Raw genomic sequence first — 16,715 nt, 5'->3', positions numbered from 1 at the left:
GGTGCTGAGGAGGCGAGTCTCCTTATCTCAGAGCGCCTGCGCCGAATCAACACAGGCGCGCGATTTTTGAAATGCTGACAGGGCTGGCCGGAGGAGGAGATCGCGGCTGGCCCTGTTAATCAACAGAAGGAGGGGGCGGTTTTCTGCGGCTGCTACCAGCAAGTAGACGCCCTACTTGCTGGTAGAAAGGTAATTAGCATATCATAAAAGTATGTTTTTTGCTAAATCTACTGAACGAAAATTATTAATAACATAATGTATGGCAATATGGCAGGATAGGGATTATAAGTACACAAAAAAAAAAAAAAGAGTTTAGTGGGGTGACAGAAGCCCTTTAAGTAGTAACAGACAATATGACGCTGTACTCTTCCAAGAGGTAAGAGTAGCAGCAACATAAATGACGGTGCTTGCACTAACCACCACAGGTTCCATATGGTGTAGTACCCCACAACCTACAGTCTCCCAGGTTGCGGTATCTCACAATCATGGCACACACTCTTATCTGTCAGGGAATCTCTGCCTCGCAGTATGCACCATTCCACTCTGTCACACAATACTGCTTACAGGCTGGGTGGTCTCTGCTGCAGACCCCAAGTGCTTTCAGCATGCACAAACTAGGTAGCTTCTTTCTTCCCCTCAGTTCCAGCCCCATCTCCTCAGCGGTTTTCGGCTTCTATTGCCCTAGCTAATCCATGAGGTGATGTACTCCATCTTTCAGTGTGTTCTTTGCAATTTCTATCACATCCTACCCAAGGTTCATGACTCTCCCAGAATGTCTGTATGTCACGGGCTGCTCATTGACGTCATCATTATATATTCCCTCCATGGTCTCAATACTTACAGTCTACCACAGAAGTGCACAAACCTTTTACATTCCCTCGCCGGCCTCCCTCAGTGGCTTAAAGGTACAGTAAATCACATGGCTTCACATCACAACATGTCATATTCTCAAAGGTGCAAGTGCTGGTTAGATGTAATAGCATGCAACATACCAAAATAGCAAAGCTGGCATATTCCACCAGCAGTCACATTACACGTCAACTAGGTGGTATTGCCACCACCACAGGGTCAGATGATAACCCATAGCAATAGTTACTGTAAAGGACACAAGGGGACATTTGCTAATAGATTTACAGCTCTTTTTTGGTGTATATTTGTCGCATGAAATGTCACGCACCATTTTTTGCGGTCATTTTTGCAACATTTGCCTCTTTATGCCACTTTTTGCAGTGTTCTATATTTATGACAAGTGAATGGGTGTACCTGTTTTAGACTACATTTATTATTTGCAAGAGTTTCTAATCTGACAAAAAAGTCGCAACCTACTTTCCTATGGTGCGCTTTTACATATATAGGTGTAAACCACATTGCAGTCACACCAAATATATTAGTAAGGTGCGTCATTTCATAAATTTGGCGCAGACACAAAATGCAGAAACAGACTTAGAAATGACACAAAATAAAATCACAAATAATACATTTCCCCACAGTTTTCTTTGTAACAGGTGCAAGCATTGGCGTAACTAGAAATGACTGGGCCCCACAGCAAATTTTTAAATGCACCCTACCCCACCCGCAATTTCTTTGCAACCACCGACTCCCGTGCAACCCCTACATCTGTGGCTAGACAATATCGCTCTATCAGATGAGGCCTGGCAGCCGCTCTGTCCGTTTCCTACAGTATATACTGTCATTAGTATTTACAGCACCCAATCCAAAAGACAATGTAAATTCAACTTACAGGAGGCTTGTAAGCCATTGTCTCCTCTGAAGTCAAACGTCTACAGTATATGCTTCCTGTATGTCTCATTAAATTGCAGGCTGATTAGGCAACAAGAAAATGATTGCAGGTGTCAGCTGCAAGGAGGATCTAGATAGACACTTGTAATATTAACCCTTTGACGTTGCAAACAATTTTCATTGTTTTTTTATTTTTGCGTTCATATAGCCATATCAGGTATTGTTTCTCTAAATGGCATTCTTTAACCCGTTCCCGACATATGACATAATAGTGACTTGCTGTATTTTGACGTACTATTACGTCATAGTGATCGGGCGGGCACCGGAGCAGTGCGCGCCCGATCACTGCAGGGGCCTTGCACGGGACCTGCCATCTACGGGTGTCCAGGAGATTCAGCCCCAGGCTGTGTCTATAACAAGAAAGTACTTTAGGGTGGGAAATTTGTGTGCTGCTGTTAGGACTAAGGGAAAACAAATTATCATTAGAAATTAACGATTCCCTTACGTCCTACCAGCAGCACAGATGGGGAGATAGCAAGAAGAATCCCCTAGGGAGGGTCCTCATGCCTGGCAGAAAATAAGAACTGTCTGCCCAAAGGCCGAAAACTCTGCTACCTTAGCATCTATTCTATAATGAGAGATGAAGGTTGATTTCAGAGCTCCAGGAAAAACCGCCTTAAGGATCAACTCTAGGGGGAGATTTCTCTCTGCGACAGAGGTAGCTGCGGCCCTAATAGAATGGGCCCTTACACACTCCGGAGGATCTAAGGATTGGGAGGTGAAAGCTTCCCTAAAGGTTTCCTTGACCAGCGACTAATAGTAGTTTAGACGCCTTACGGCCTTTAAACTTACCGGCAAACAGGAAGAAGAGGTTCTTATCTATCCTGAATTCTCTGGATCTATCCACATATACCTGGAGGCATCTCGATATGTCCAGTGGATGTCTGACTGGAACATCAGAGGAGGTGGAGGAGAATAATACAGGTAGAGAAATTACCTGATTGATATTTTGAAAGGTTGGAACCTTAGATTTAAAATTAAGGTAGATATCTTAGAAGGACTCTGTCCTGTAGAAAAAATAATATATGAGTGCAAAGCGGAAAAAGCTTGCAGCTTAGAAATTCTTTTGGCTAAAGTAATAGCCAGAAGAAAAACCACCTTAAGAGTTAAAAACTTAAAGCTTGCCTCCTCCAAAGGTTCAAAGGGGGGGGGGATGCTAACCTCCTGAGAACAACTGACAAATCCCATTAAGGAGCGGGTTTCAGTATTGTAGGCTTCAATCTTTCCGCTCCCTTAAGGAAGCGTTTGATGAGCGGGTCCCGAGAATATGGCCTGTTGAGACAGGCCGAGATGGCAAAAACTTGGACCTCTGTCTATCCCATCCTGAAGGAATTGTAAGATCGCTGCAAGGGGCGGATCTGCAGACACCACCTGGTTGGGGCTACACCAGAAGGTGAAGATTCTCATGATCCGGGAGTAGGCCTTCTTGGTAGACTCTGCTCTGGAATGCGATAAAGTTCTCAGGACCGACTCAGAGAGCCCATCCACTCTGGGAAGGGACTGATCAACCTCCAGGCTGTCAGGTTGAATCTGTGCAGATCTGGGCAGAGATGAGTGTCCCACGACACCAGGGTCTGCTCTGGGGGGAGTCTCCAATATTGTCCCCGACTCATCTGAATGAGCTGGGTAAACCAGGATCTCCTGGGCCAAAATGGTATGATGGCTATTACCGAGGCCTGATCCTGACGGATTTTCATTGATACCCTCGGAATCATGGAAAAGGGAGGAAAGATGTACGCCAGCCTGAACCTCCACGGTATTGTCAGAGCATCTATCGCCAGGGGGTTGTCCTCCCTGTATAGGGAACAGAACCTCTGTACCTTGGCGTTGAACCTGGTTGCCATGAGAATTACCTCTGGCATCCCCCATCTGAGGACTAACTGTCTGAAGATCTCCGGATGCAGTGACCATTCCATGGTCGGTAAGCCGCGACTTAGGCGGTCCGCGATGACGTTGAGGGAGCCTCGGATGTGAGTGGCGGATAGATGGGATAGGTTCAGCTCTGCCCACCGCAGAATTACCCCAATCTGAAAGAAGGGGTAAGGATCTTGTGCCTCCCTGCTTGTTTATATAAAGCACAGCAGTCATGTTTGACTGGACTTTCACTGCTTTGCCCCGAATGTGAGGGGTGAAGTGAAGGAGGGCTAGCCGGATAGCACGCATCTCGCGGAGATTCGAAGAAAGATGCCACTCCTGAGGAGACCAAGATCCCCGAACTGGGGATCCGTCTAAATGGGCGCCCCAGCCTACAAGGGACGCGTCCGTAGTCAATATGAGCCAAACTGGTTGGGTCATAGACTTCCCTGCTGGTAGATGGAACCACCATCTGAGGGAATTCCGGGTTTGGTTGGATAGGGAGCACAGGGAAACCAGCCCTGCCGGGCTGCCGTTCCATTTGTTTAAGACCTCCGACTGAAGAGGTCGGCGATGCCATAAAGCCCAAGGGACTGCATCCGCAGCCGCTGACATGAGCCCCATCTTCATGAGGGTCCGTATAGAGACTCGTCGTGGTACATAAAGGAACCTTGACAGGTCCTGAATCTGCGTTCTTATTTCTGGCGTCAACTGGAGGGACATCTCCAGAGAGTCGATTATGAATCCTAGATAATGGATAGAAGTTGAAGGGCTCACGTTCGACTTCTGCCAGTTGATAATCCAGCCTAGGCGGAGCAGAAAGGAAATTGCGACATGAAGATGATGGGAAAGTAGAGGGACTAAGGGGGCTAGAAGAAGCCAGTCGTCCAGGTAAGGGACAGTGGTCAGCCCTGGAGTCTCAAAGCTGCCACTACCGATACTATCACTTTGGTGAAGATCAGGGGGGCAGATGAGATTCAAAAGGGAAGGGCGGAAAACTGAAAATGCCTGCACACTCCTGACATCTGGACCGCGATCCTGAGAAATTTCCGGGAGGAAGGATGGATCGGATGTGGAGCTAAGCATCCTTGAGGTCCAGAGTAGCCAACACATCCCCAGGATTGAGGAGGTGGCTGACTGACCTTATGGTTTCCATGCGGAACCTGGTTCTCCTTACGAAACGATTGAGGATTCTCAATCTATGATCATCCGAAGATCTCCTGTCTTTTATGGGTACCAGAAATACCGGAGAATAAATCCCTAGACCCTTCTCCCCTGCCGGTACCTCCTCCAGGGCTCCCTTGGAAAGGTAGTCCTGGATATAGGACTCTAAGATTTATCTTTTCTTTTTGTCTGGCCGTCAACTGCGCATGGCGATGAATCTTTCTAGGGGGAGAGAAACGAGGTCTATTAGATAGCCCGAAGCTACTATGCTTTGGAGCCAGGGATCTAAGATCTACTGGGCCCATAGGTTTGCAACAGAAAGACGACCTCCTCATTCTGGAAGGTGAGGAGGTTTACGGGAAAAACTAGAGGCGTAACGACAGGGGTAGCAGGGTTAATCCAAGAGCCTCAGAGAGGCCCAAAGTTAGGAGGGTTTTAACTCCTTGGTGGGTTTTCGGGAGCGTCTAGAAAATCTTCTAGACTGCCCCCCCAATCTCTACGTTTAGCCTGATGTCCGGATCTGCCTCCACGATCTTGTCTGCCTCGGGTCCGAAAGGGCTGTTGAGGGAGACTCTTTCCCTTTTTATCGGAGAGTCCCTCCATGATGGTGTCTAGTTCCGAACCGAATAAATGGTTTGGTTTGAAGGGGAGCCCACAGAGATTATATTTGGAAGCGTTATCCGCATTCCAGGGCTTTAGTCATAGAGGTCTCCTGGCAGCTGACACTAGAGCCATTGTCTTGGCTGCCAATTTCAGCTGTAATTGGGATGTATCACATAGGAAATCCATGGCCATCTGATCGTGGAGGCAGATCCGGACAGCAGGCTAAACGTAGAGATGGGGGGGGGGCAGTCTAGAAGATTTTCTAGACGCTCCCGAAAACCCACCAAGGAGTTAAAACCCTCCTAACTTTGGGCCTCTCTGAGGCTCTTGGATTAACCCTGCTACCCCTGTCGTTACGCCTCTGGATTTATGGATTTAAACGCGGCCAGGATGTCGTCCCGGGAGACACTTTGGTCAACATCGGTCCGAATCTGGTTCAGCCTGGACCGTAAGAAGGAAGTAACCTCTGTGGCTGCGATAGAAGTTGAGGCCGAAGCTGCGGCCGCCGTGTAGCTCCTTCTCAGGGTGCACTCTGTCCTCCTATCTAGAGGGTCCTGCAGGCTAGACCCATCGTCTGCTGGAACTAGGGTGCGCCTGGACAACTTGGCTATAGCCATGTCCACCTTAGGAATGGAACCCCATGATTCCACTAAGGATTTAGCCATCGGAAACATCTATTTGAATCTCCGGGTGAGGACTGGACCTTTCTCAGTTTTTTTCCATTCTGTGCGCATCACAGAAAGGAGGGTCTCATCCGCCTTAAAGACTCGCTGGGTCCGACAGGCGGGGTCGGAGGAATCCCCTATGTCAACATCACGGTCCCCCGATCTGATGGACTTCAATAGCTTCTGTGTTTTTTCCGGAGGGAAAAAACATGAAGTAGATTCTTCCTCCTCAGAGGAAGATGACCCAACAGAAAGGGGGGTGGGTCTGAAGGTAGGGTCGGCAACATCCATGGGCGTCTGGGAGGAGCCAGGTAGTCTCTCATTCAGCAGGCTTACGACCCCCTTGATGGAATCATCCACATACGTCTTGGCCCACTGGTACATGTCCTGCATCGTGGGTTCCTTAGCAGAACCGGAACGGCAACTGTCGCACCTGTAATAGGGGCAAGAATCGTCTAAAGGCGTATTGCAATCGTAGCAGGCCAGGTGTTTCCTCTTGGTCGCCGATTTTCGCTGCTGGTCTGAATCTCTAGGAGAAGCCATAGCTGAAACGAAGAGAAAGGATTAAAACATCCCAAAAAACTCAAAGTGAGTTTAACACCTATGTAACGGCACGAACCAGAGGAGTAAGACAGGCAAAATAGAAAATATTAGAATCTGAAAATTCGGTAAATAGCAGAAATTCTCAGTCGGCACAGGAGACTCTGGAGCTAGCTTTATCAAGCAGCGCAGCCAGAGACCGACTGAAGGAACTCAGGGAGCTTAAATAGCGAAGCTCCGCCTAGGGGAGTGGTTTCCTATGACAACCCTCCTCCTACAATACTGCTGAATAACCTGTTCTTTATTTATTTATTTTTTTAAAACTTATTCCTAAGTGAGGAAGCCCTCACATCACATCCCCCCCTGTGGAATAGAACAGTATGTTTGACCGAGGACGCCGACGGCCGGGCCGAGAGACCGGAAGTGACGCCGCGGCAAGGCTGTGTGTCACTTCCGGTCATGGCGGCGCCCATGAAACGCCGGCAGCGGAGCGCCGCAGAGTCACATCGCAGGAGGGGACCGTAGATGAGGCAGCATACCCCCAGGTACCGCAGCACGATCAAATGGGGGAAAAATTATAAAAAATAAAGCGCAAATATAAGCGCTCCAATGTTTAAAAGAAAAAGGAGACAAAGGATAACTCTGATAGAGTCAGAAGCGTCTCCAACTCCCCAAAAGGAGAGGAAAACTCGCCAGTCCACCTGTCCAAAGGACAGAAAAAAACACGGTGGGCTGGGGGGTGAACCCCTCCCTTTATGGGAGCTGGAGTTCTTTCATTGGTTACTCTTGGGCTCATTAAAAATTCTGCCGGTCCTACCAGTCCACGGGGGGCAGTTAACCCCATCTGTGCTGCTGGAAGGACGTAAGGGAACATAATTTTTTTGTTTCAAATATGCTATTATTGTGTTAAAGTGAAATAAAAAAAAAAGTATAGACATTAGGTATCGCCGCGTCTGTAACAAGTAGCTCTACAAAAATATCTTATTACCTAACCCCTCAGCTGAACACTATAAAAAATAAAAATAAAAACAGTGCAAAAAAAGCAATTTTTTTTCCCTTTACATCACAAAAATGTCAACACCAAGCGATCAAAAAGGCGTATGCCCCCCAAAATACAGGGTGGGCCATTTATATGGATACACCTTAATAAAATGGGAATGGTTGGTGATATTAACTTCCTGTTTGTGGCACATTAGTATATGTGAGGGGGGAAACTTTTCAAGATGGGTGGTGACCATGGCGTGGTGAATCCAACTTTTGTTTTTTCAATAGGAAGAGGGTCATGTGACACATCAAACTTATTGGGAATTTCAGAAGAAAAACAATAGTGTGCTTGGTTTTAACGTAACTTTATTCTTTCATGAGTTATTTACAAGTTTCTGACCACTTATAAAATGTGTTCAATGTGCTGCCCATTGTGTTGAATTGTCAATGCAACCCTCTTCTCCCACTCTTCACACACTGATAGCAACACCACAGGAGAAATGCTAGCAAAGGGTTCCAGTATCCGTAGTTTCAGGTGCTGCACATCTCGTATCATCTGAAGGCAATCGTCTATGCTGTGAGATGTGCAGCACCTGTAACTATGGATACTGGAAGCCTGTGCTAGCATTTCTCCTGCGGTGTTGCTATCAGTGTGTGAAGAGTGAGAGAAGAGGGTTGCATTGACAATCCAACACAATGGGCAGCACATTGAACACATTTTATAAGAGGTCAGAAACTTGTAAATAACTCATGAAAGAATAAAGTTACGTTTAAACCAAGCACACCATTGTTTTTCTTGTGAAATTCCCAATATGTTTGATGTGTCACATGCCCCTCTTCCTATTAAAAAAACAAAAGTTGGATTCAAAATGGCCGACTTCAAAATGGCCGCCATGGTCACCACCCATCTTGAAAAGTTCCCCCCTCACATATACTAATGTGCCACAAACAGGAAGTTAATATCACCAACTATTCCCATTTTATTAAGGTGTATCCATATAAATGGCCCACCCTGTAGTACCAAACAGGAACCTCATCCCGCAAAAAAGGAGACCCTACCTAAAACAATCGGTCAAAAAATAAAAAAGCTATGGCTCTCAGACTATGGATACACTAAAACATCATTTTTTTGGTTTCAAAAATGCTATTATTGTGTAAAACTTAAATAAATAAGAAAAAGTATACATATTAGGTATTGCAACATCCGTAACGATCTGCTATAAAAAGTCACATGACCTAACCCTTCAGGTGAATGCTGTAAAAGTAAATAAAAACTGTGCCAAAAGAACCAAATTTTTGGTCACCTTGCACCATAAAGTGTAATAATGAATGATCAAAAAAATCATATGTACCCAAAAATGGTACCAATAAAACGTCAACTGTTCCAGTAAAAAACGAGCCCTTGCACAAGACCATCGGCAGAAAAAATAATATATATGGCGTTCAGAAAATGTAGACACAAAAATGTTTCTAAATGCTTTATTATGTAAAACTGAAACAAACAAACAAACAGAGTAGACATATTTGATATCATTGGGTCCGTAACAACCTGCTCTATAAAAATAGCACATGATCTAACCTTTCAGATGAATGTTGTAAAAAATAAAAATGGTGCCAAAACAGCCATTTTTTGGTTACCTTGCCTCACAAAAAAACTTAATATAGAGCAATTAAAAATCATATGTACCCCAAAATAGTACCAATAAAACTGGCACCTTATTCCCTAGTTTTCAAAATAGGGTCACTTTTTTGAGAGTTTCTACTGTAAGGGTGCATCAGGGGGGCTTAAAATGGGACATGGCATTTAAAAAACAGTCCAGCAAAATCTGCCTTCCAAAAACCATATGGTGCTCCTTTTCTTCTGTGCCCTGCAGTGTGCCCTTACATCAGTTTACGACCACATGTGGGGTGTTTCTGTAAACCGTAGAATCAGGGTAATAAACATTGAGTTTTGTTTGGCTGTTAAACCTCGATGTGTTAAAGAAAAAAATGGATTCAAATGGAAAATCTGCCAAAAAAGCGAAATTTAGAAATTTAATCTCCGTTTTTCTTTAATTCTTGTGGAACACCTAAAGGGTTAACAAAGTTTGTAAAATCAGTTTTGAGTAACTTGAGAGGTGTAGTTTCTACAATGGGGTCATTTATGGAGGGTTTCCACCATGTAAGCCCCACAAAGTGACTTCAGACCCGAACTGGTCCTTAAAAAGAGGGTTTTGGAAATTTTCTTAAAAATTTTAAGAATTGCTTCTAAAATTCTAAGCCTTCTAACGTCCTAAAGACATAAAATGACATTTACAAAATTATGCCAACATAAAGTAGACATATGGGGAATGTTAAGTGATAAATAGTTTATGAGGTATCACTTTCTGTTTTAAAAGCAGAGAAATTCAAATTTTGAAAATTTTTGGTAAATTTGGGATTTTTTTTATAAATAAAGGTGAAATATATTGACTCAAATTTATGACTATCATGAAGTACAATGCGTAACGAGTAAACAATCTCAGAATGGCTTGGATAAATAAAAGTGTTCTAAAGTTCTTACCACATAAAGTGACACATGTCACTTGCAAAAAATGGCCTGGGCAGGAGGGCGAAAACTGGCCCGGGGTAGAAAGGGCTAAAGTGTAACTGCCGTTTTATTTTTATTTGTGTAATGTGTAGGGGCAGTGATATTGACCATTTTTGTAATATACTTTAATTACTGAAATCATACATTTCCATTAGAAAAATTGCTCTAAAGTGTCCCATTTTGAGCCTTAGCAACGCTCCTCTGTATCGTTCCATATAAAAACTTCTCTCTTCCACTTCTAGGGACTATTTTATTGTATAATAGCCTTGAAAACAACATTAAAAACGTGATGAATTGTGGTGTTTCCCGTGGTCACTTATTGTACTTATACAGTTGAAGATTACTGTGCTGTTTTCTCCCTTCATCTGAGGAGCAACTAGGGATGTACGGTTGTAGATACTCTTCACCTGGAAGATAGTTGGAGAAGAGGATATTGTTTTTTTTTTTTTTAATCTCAATAAAATTGACTGGTATTCAAATTTATAAAAAAAAAAAAATAGCTGAACCCGGACATATCCCCATTTTCACCCAGGTAGCCCCCCTGACATGCTCTGATGCTCTCCTTTGCCTTGCGCTAAATCGGGCAGGGCAAAGGCATTTTCTGGAGTTCCGGTGACGAACCAGGCTTCTTTTAGGGCTGCCAGGCGGTAGCTTCCGCCCAGCAGTGAGCCCTGTGACGTCACCAGCACTGATGGGCGGGCTTTAGCGCTGCCCTAGCCTGTAAAACGACACCGAACAAACTGCTGGGTGGAAGCCTCCGCCCGGCAGTGTGTTGTGGTAAATAAAAGAGCCCTTGCCCTGCACGATCCAGCGCAGAGCAAAGGAGAGCATCGGAGCATAAAATGCTCCGTTGCTAACATCAGGAGGGCTGTCTGTGTAAAATTATGGGTATGTCCAGGTTCAGCTCTGAACCCGAACAACCCCTTTAATAAAAACCAGTAAGAGAGTTCGGGAACTTGGTGAACACACTTCTGTTGCCATTTGATCTCTAGGCAGGAATTACATTATACAGATGATTTTTGCTGTTGTCTTTGTGGCCTTTTTGTGTTTTTATTCTTTACAAATAGTGGGCCAGTGATTGAAAAATTACCATGAAAAACTGATCATACAAAGGTAGCAGCCGAAACCCGTAGATTGTATACTACTGTCCTGTGTATGGAAAGCGTTTAAACCGCGTATACTACTGTCCTGTGTATGGAAAACGTTTAAACCGCCGGAATAAAGAAATTGGATTTTTAGAAGCTGGACCCTCCGTTTTTTCTTCATTATGAAAAACTGATGTCTAACTGTATACCAAGATTGGTTAGCTTACTTTGGGACAAAGTTTTATGAATTCTGGCACAATTTTGATGCCAAACGGTGCATCTTAGCCCATGCCTCATTTCCCATGAAGCCCCATTCCTTTATGGTCAGTCCTGCTCCTTTCTGAGCAAGTAAAATAAAAAGTATAGAAACCCTAGCTGAGTCAAACTGCAACAAAATTGCACCACTTTTTAGACAGATTTTAGGTGCATACACAGTTGTATATCTGTGCCAGTGTGTCCTACCATAGAAGAGGTATTTTGATTATTTTTAGTTATCCCTTATCCACAGGATAGGGGATACCTATTAAATCGACCGATCACGAGAACAGGAAACAAATAGAAATGAATTGAGCAGCCGCACGCATGCCCGACCGGCCGTTCCGTTCACTTCAGCGGGTACGGGGATCCATTCTCATGATCGGTGAGGGTCCCAGCGGTAGGAACCCCACCGATCTAATAGGTGGGGTTCCTACCTGTGGATAGTGGATAAATTAATCTAACCGGAATACCCCTTTAATGTTTTCTTCATGGCATTTTTCCTCTATAGAGAAGGTGTTGTCAAAATGCCTGGATTAACACCAAAAGCTCCAACATGCTACATTTTTTAAAAGAGCCCAGACAAAAATGCCACTTGATAAACAAAAATGCCTGTAGCATATTCCCATTGACCTTCAGCTAACATCTGAAGCAGGTGTTTTTACTGCAAAAAAGAGAAAAAGTCCAGAAAAATATCACTAAAAAACTATGGCCCTGATTTATCATACCTTCACTTCAGAATTCTGGCATCAAAAAGTCGCAAAATAGGGCTTTTGTGACTTTTTTTGCACTCACTTGCGCAAAATGTATGCGATTACGCAAAAATTTGTGACTTTTTACACTCACTTGCGCAAAATTTTGTGACTTTTTTCATGTGTACACCACTCACTCCATATGGGTGGAAAGTGGGTGTGGTTAGCTATGTTAATTAGTTTCGCTCCAGATTTATCATTGAGACTTTTTTTAAAAAGTCCCAAATAAGTTGCAATCTCACTCCAGGAGGAGGGTGGAGTAGGAAAACTGGAGTAGCTTCTCTAGACAGTAGTGTTAGGTTTAAGGACAAGCCAAATTTATCAAACAACCTGCACCATTTGATAAATGTGGAATAAAGTACTCCAACACAGACTGAAGCAAAACTGACTTCAAATATTCTCCTAATGATAAATTCCCCCCTATGTGTGAAAACACATAAAGCCTAAGAAAGTTAAAATTGTATTGATTTATGTCGTATCACATGTAAATCATTCTTAGTCAGGAATACTGTGTTTCTTTCATGTCAAGAAGTTCGTCATCAAATAATACACACTACATATAGTATATATCACGATTCATAAAAAAAACTGTAACAAGGTTTGCATTACAACATTGCGCAGACCCTGTACAGAAATGTTGTTCCTAATTCCCTTTCGGGGCTCTTGTGGTCAAATCATCATTTCCTCAATTCTACAAATGCGTAGTAACAAGAGTTTCCCATTCTCATATTTCGAGCTTCAATGGTCTTTTATTTGTATGATGACAAAAGGTGCTCTGATATGTCACTCAGGGTAGAACAAGAGTAAAATAGCAGGCCAGCTGCACATGGATTAACTCAGATTACTATGGACCATCCTAAACCTATTGCCTTTGGTCTATTTTTGACCATTGTTTGCTATAATGTCTTATAGTATATCATTCACTAGAAAAAGCTAGGTGAATGGCATGAATCCATCTTTAAGTGAATGGTCGATTTCATCTATTTGTGTAATTGTGCGATTGTTTTATATATTTATATATTTGTTTTACTATTATTAAAGGGGTTGTCCGGCGGGTTGTTAAGTGGGTCAGAAATCCTGCACCCCTGACAATCAGTTGTTTGATGTAGCTTTGTCTCCACAAGGCGGCACCAGAACTACACTGCACCTTCAGGACTGTAGTGGAGGGAGTTTGTGGCACAGTGCCGCTACCACTGACTCCGTACACGTAGCTTTGCCCTTAGCATAGACTTCATTAGAATGCTGCTTTGAAATTGCACACTTGCCAGCAGCTATCAGTTTGGAGGAAGCTACTGAATATTCAACCATATGGATAATATGGGAAAGTCCAGAGCATGTGACACCCCCCCTTACCAAATATGTTTTATAGGTCTTAACTCCCAGGAACTATAATTTTACAAGCAAATATTGACTTGGGCAGACGAGCTCTGCTTTATCCTTAGGCTGTGAACTGCTCTTCTCAGCTCTCCTCAGAAAGGCAGTGTGAACATTGTATGGCACACAGACTCCTTCAGCCCATACAACCACTCCGCTCAGCTCTCCTCAGAAAGGCAGTGTGAACATTGTATGGCACACAGACTCCTTCAGCCCATACAACCACTCTGCTCAGCTCTCCTCAGAAAGGCAGTGTGAACATTGTATGGCACACAGACTCCTTCAGCCCATACAACCACTCCGCTCAGCTCTCCTCAGAAAGGCAGTGTGAACATTGTATGGCACACAGACTCCTTCAGCCCATACAACCACTCTGCTCAGCTCTCCTCAGAAAGGCAGTGTGAACATTGTATGGCACACAGACTCCTTCAGCCCATACAACCACTCTGCTCAGCTCTCCTCAGAAAGGCAGTGTGAACATTGTATGGCACACAGACTCCTTCAGCCCATACAACCACTCTGCTCAGCTCTCCTCAGAAAGGCAGTGTGAACATTGTATGGCACACAGACTCCTTCAGCCCATACAACCACTCTGCTCAGCTCTCCTCAGAAAGGCAGTGTGAACATTGTATGGCACACAGACTCCTTCAGCCCATACAACCACTCTGCTCAGCTCTCCTCAGAAAGGCAGTGTGAACATTGTATGGCACACAGACTCCTTCAGCCCATACAACCACTCTGCTCAGCTCTCCTCAGAAAGGCAGTGTGAACATTGTATGGCACACAGACTCCTTCAGCCCCAACAACCACTCTGCTCAGCTCTCCTCAGAAAGGCAGTGTGAACATTGTATGGCACACAGACTCCTTCAGCCCATACAACCACTCTGCTCAGCTCTCCTCAGAAAGGCAGTGTGAACATTGTATGGCACACAGACTCCTTCAGCCCATACAACCACTCTGCTCAGCTCTCCTCAGAAAGGCAGTGTGAACATTGTATGGCACACAGACTCCTTCAGCCCATACAACCACTCTGCTCAGCTCTCCTCAGAAAGGCAGTGTGAACATTGTATGGCACACAGACTCCTTCAGCCCATACAACCACTCTGCTCAGCTCTCTTCAGAAAGGCAGTGTGAACATTGTATGGCACACAGACTCCTTCAGCCCATATAACCACTCTGCTCAGCTCTCCTCAGAAACGCAGTGTGAACATTGTATGGTACACAGACTCCTTCAGCCCATATAACCACTCTGCTCAGCTCTCCTCAGAAAGGCAGTGTGAACATTGTATGGCACACAGACTCCTTCAGCCCATACAACCACTCTGCTCAGCTCTCCTCAGAAAGGCAGTGTGAACATTGTATGGCACACAGACTCCTTCAGCCCATACAACCACTCTGCTCAGCTCTCCTCAGAAAGGCAGTGTGAACATTGTATGGCACACAGACTCCTTCAGCCCATACAACCACTCTGCTCAGCTCTCCTCAGAAAGGCAGTGTGAACATTGTATGGCACACAGACTCCTTCAGCCCATATAACCACTCTGCTCAGCTCTCCATGAGGTCACAACCAAGAGGAGAACACTACTCAGCTGCAATTGGTGAAGGTCTCCGCACCAGGACCTTAACTGAATAAACCTTCCGACATGTCACGTGAAACCATAAGTACTCCTCTGAGAACTACAGAATATACCACGAGCATCAGTTCTTAATGTGCATATAATACTTTAAATAGATCTCATTTTTTAGACAAGAACATTGATGTCAGGATTAGGATAGATTATAAGTGTGGCTTTGAGAGCCAGAACCTCGTCTACCATCAGAAACAAGGGGCCACAGAGCTCCAGCCTTTTCATTGTTAATCCAGGCACAACTCTCCTCTGGGCTTGGTAACTCAGCTTTGCTCCACTGGGATTCTTGGCCATCAAACATCCATGTTTCAGTTCCTATAACCTTTCACATACTCACTATAATTATTATTATTAAGCTGATCTTTATTAGGCCTCATGCAGACGTCCGTGGATCGCGGTCCATGAGATACCGGACTGGCATTGCAGGAGCGCACGGTGTCATAGCAACCAATGACGCCGTTCGCTCCTGCAATGCCAGTCCGGTATCTCACGGACCGTGTTCCATGGACGTCTGCATGAGGCTTTAGGGTACGGCCACACGGTAAGGTTTCTGGATGCAGTTTTTGAAATCAAAAGTGAGTTCAAAAAAGAGAAGTTGTATCTGTAATTTATACTTTCTCTGTTTTATGCTTCACTCCTAATTTTGGCTTCCAAAACTGCATCAGGAAACCTGATGGAACCGTGTGGAAGTACTCTTAAAGTAGGTTCACACTAGCATTAAGAAATTCAGTGGCCTGTTCTGGAAGAACAAAAAACTGTATTTGCCCGACTGAAACAGCCAGATCCCTATTAAATCCCATAATTGTGAATACCTGGTTCCAGGTATTACCTGGCTGTTCCAGATAGGGTGAACTCCGGCAGGCTGTTCCTCTGCCGAATTTCATAACGCTACTGTGAATGGAGCCCTTCTGACCTGGGAATCAGGAGAAAAAAAGACACATAGTTACCTGCTCCTAACTAATAAGTACAGCCACTTACCCCAGAGATTATCTTATACTTATTCACCCGCTTTTTCTTAACAGGTTCTTCCATATTTAAGCGTGTAGTTGAGTCCATTGTCTTAAAGAAGGGTTGAGATGCAATGAGAAGTGTTCCCTTTATGTCATATATGTGAAATCTTCTTGTTTCCTCCTTCACCAGTAGGAAATCCCTGCCCGTGCAAGGAGCAGCAGCACAATGAGACACTGGGAAGACACCAGTGAAACTTATAACGGGTCAAAGACTAAACAGGTTTATCTGCATGAGGAGCATGAGTAACAATAGTGAAATTATTACTATATTTCCTATGGACTTAAGGTAAAGTACAAACTGTGATAATGAAGTTACATGACTGCTTCACTTCCTGCACCCATTAGCCTTGAGACACTGGGAAGACACCAGCAAAACTTATAACGGGTCAAGGACTAAACAGGTTTATTTGAATGAGGAGCATGAGTAATGTA

The 16,715-nt window shown here is 44.3% G+C and overlaps 1 protein-coding gene across 1 annotated transcript in view; it reads right to left on the bottom strand.

The window, feature by feature from the left end:
* ENPP3 (ectonucleotide pyrophosphatase/phosphodiesterase 3) overlaps positions 1–16,471 on the bottom strand; it is a 140,642-nt gene extending 124,171 nt beyond the window's left edge. Inside the window, 1 exon segment of the mRNA XM_040430090.1 lies at positions 16,252–16,471. Coding sequence (XP_040286024.1) covers positions 16,252–16,329 — 78 coding nt within the window. The 5' untranslated portion in view covers positions 16,330–16,471.
* Between the last annotated feature and the right edge of the window lie 244 nt (positions 16,472–16,715).

Source organism: Bufo bufo, chromosome 4 (assembly GCF_905171765.1).
Source record: "Bufo bufo chromosome 4, aBufBuf1.1, whole genome shotgun sequence".
In the NCBI taxonomy this organism is placed as follows: Eukaryota; Metazoa; Chordata; class Amphibia; order Anura; family Bufonidae; genus Bufo; species Bufo bufo.
The sequence above is the reverse complement of the archived record's forward strand: the minus strand, read 5'-3'. Positions and strand labels throughout refer to the sequence as shown.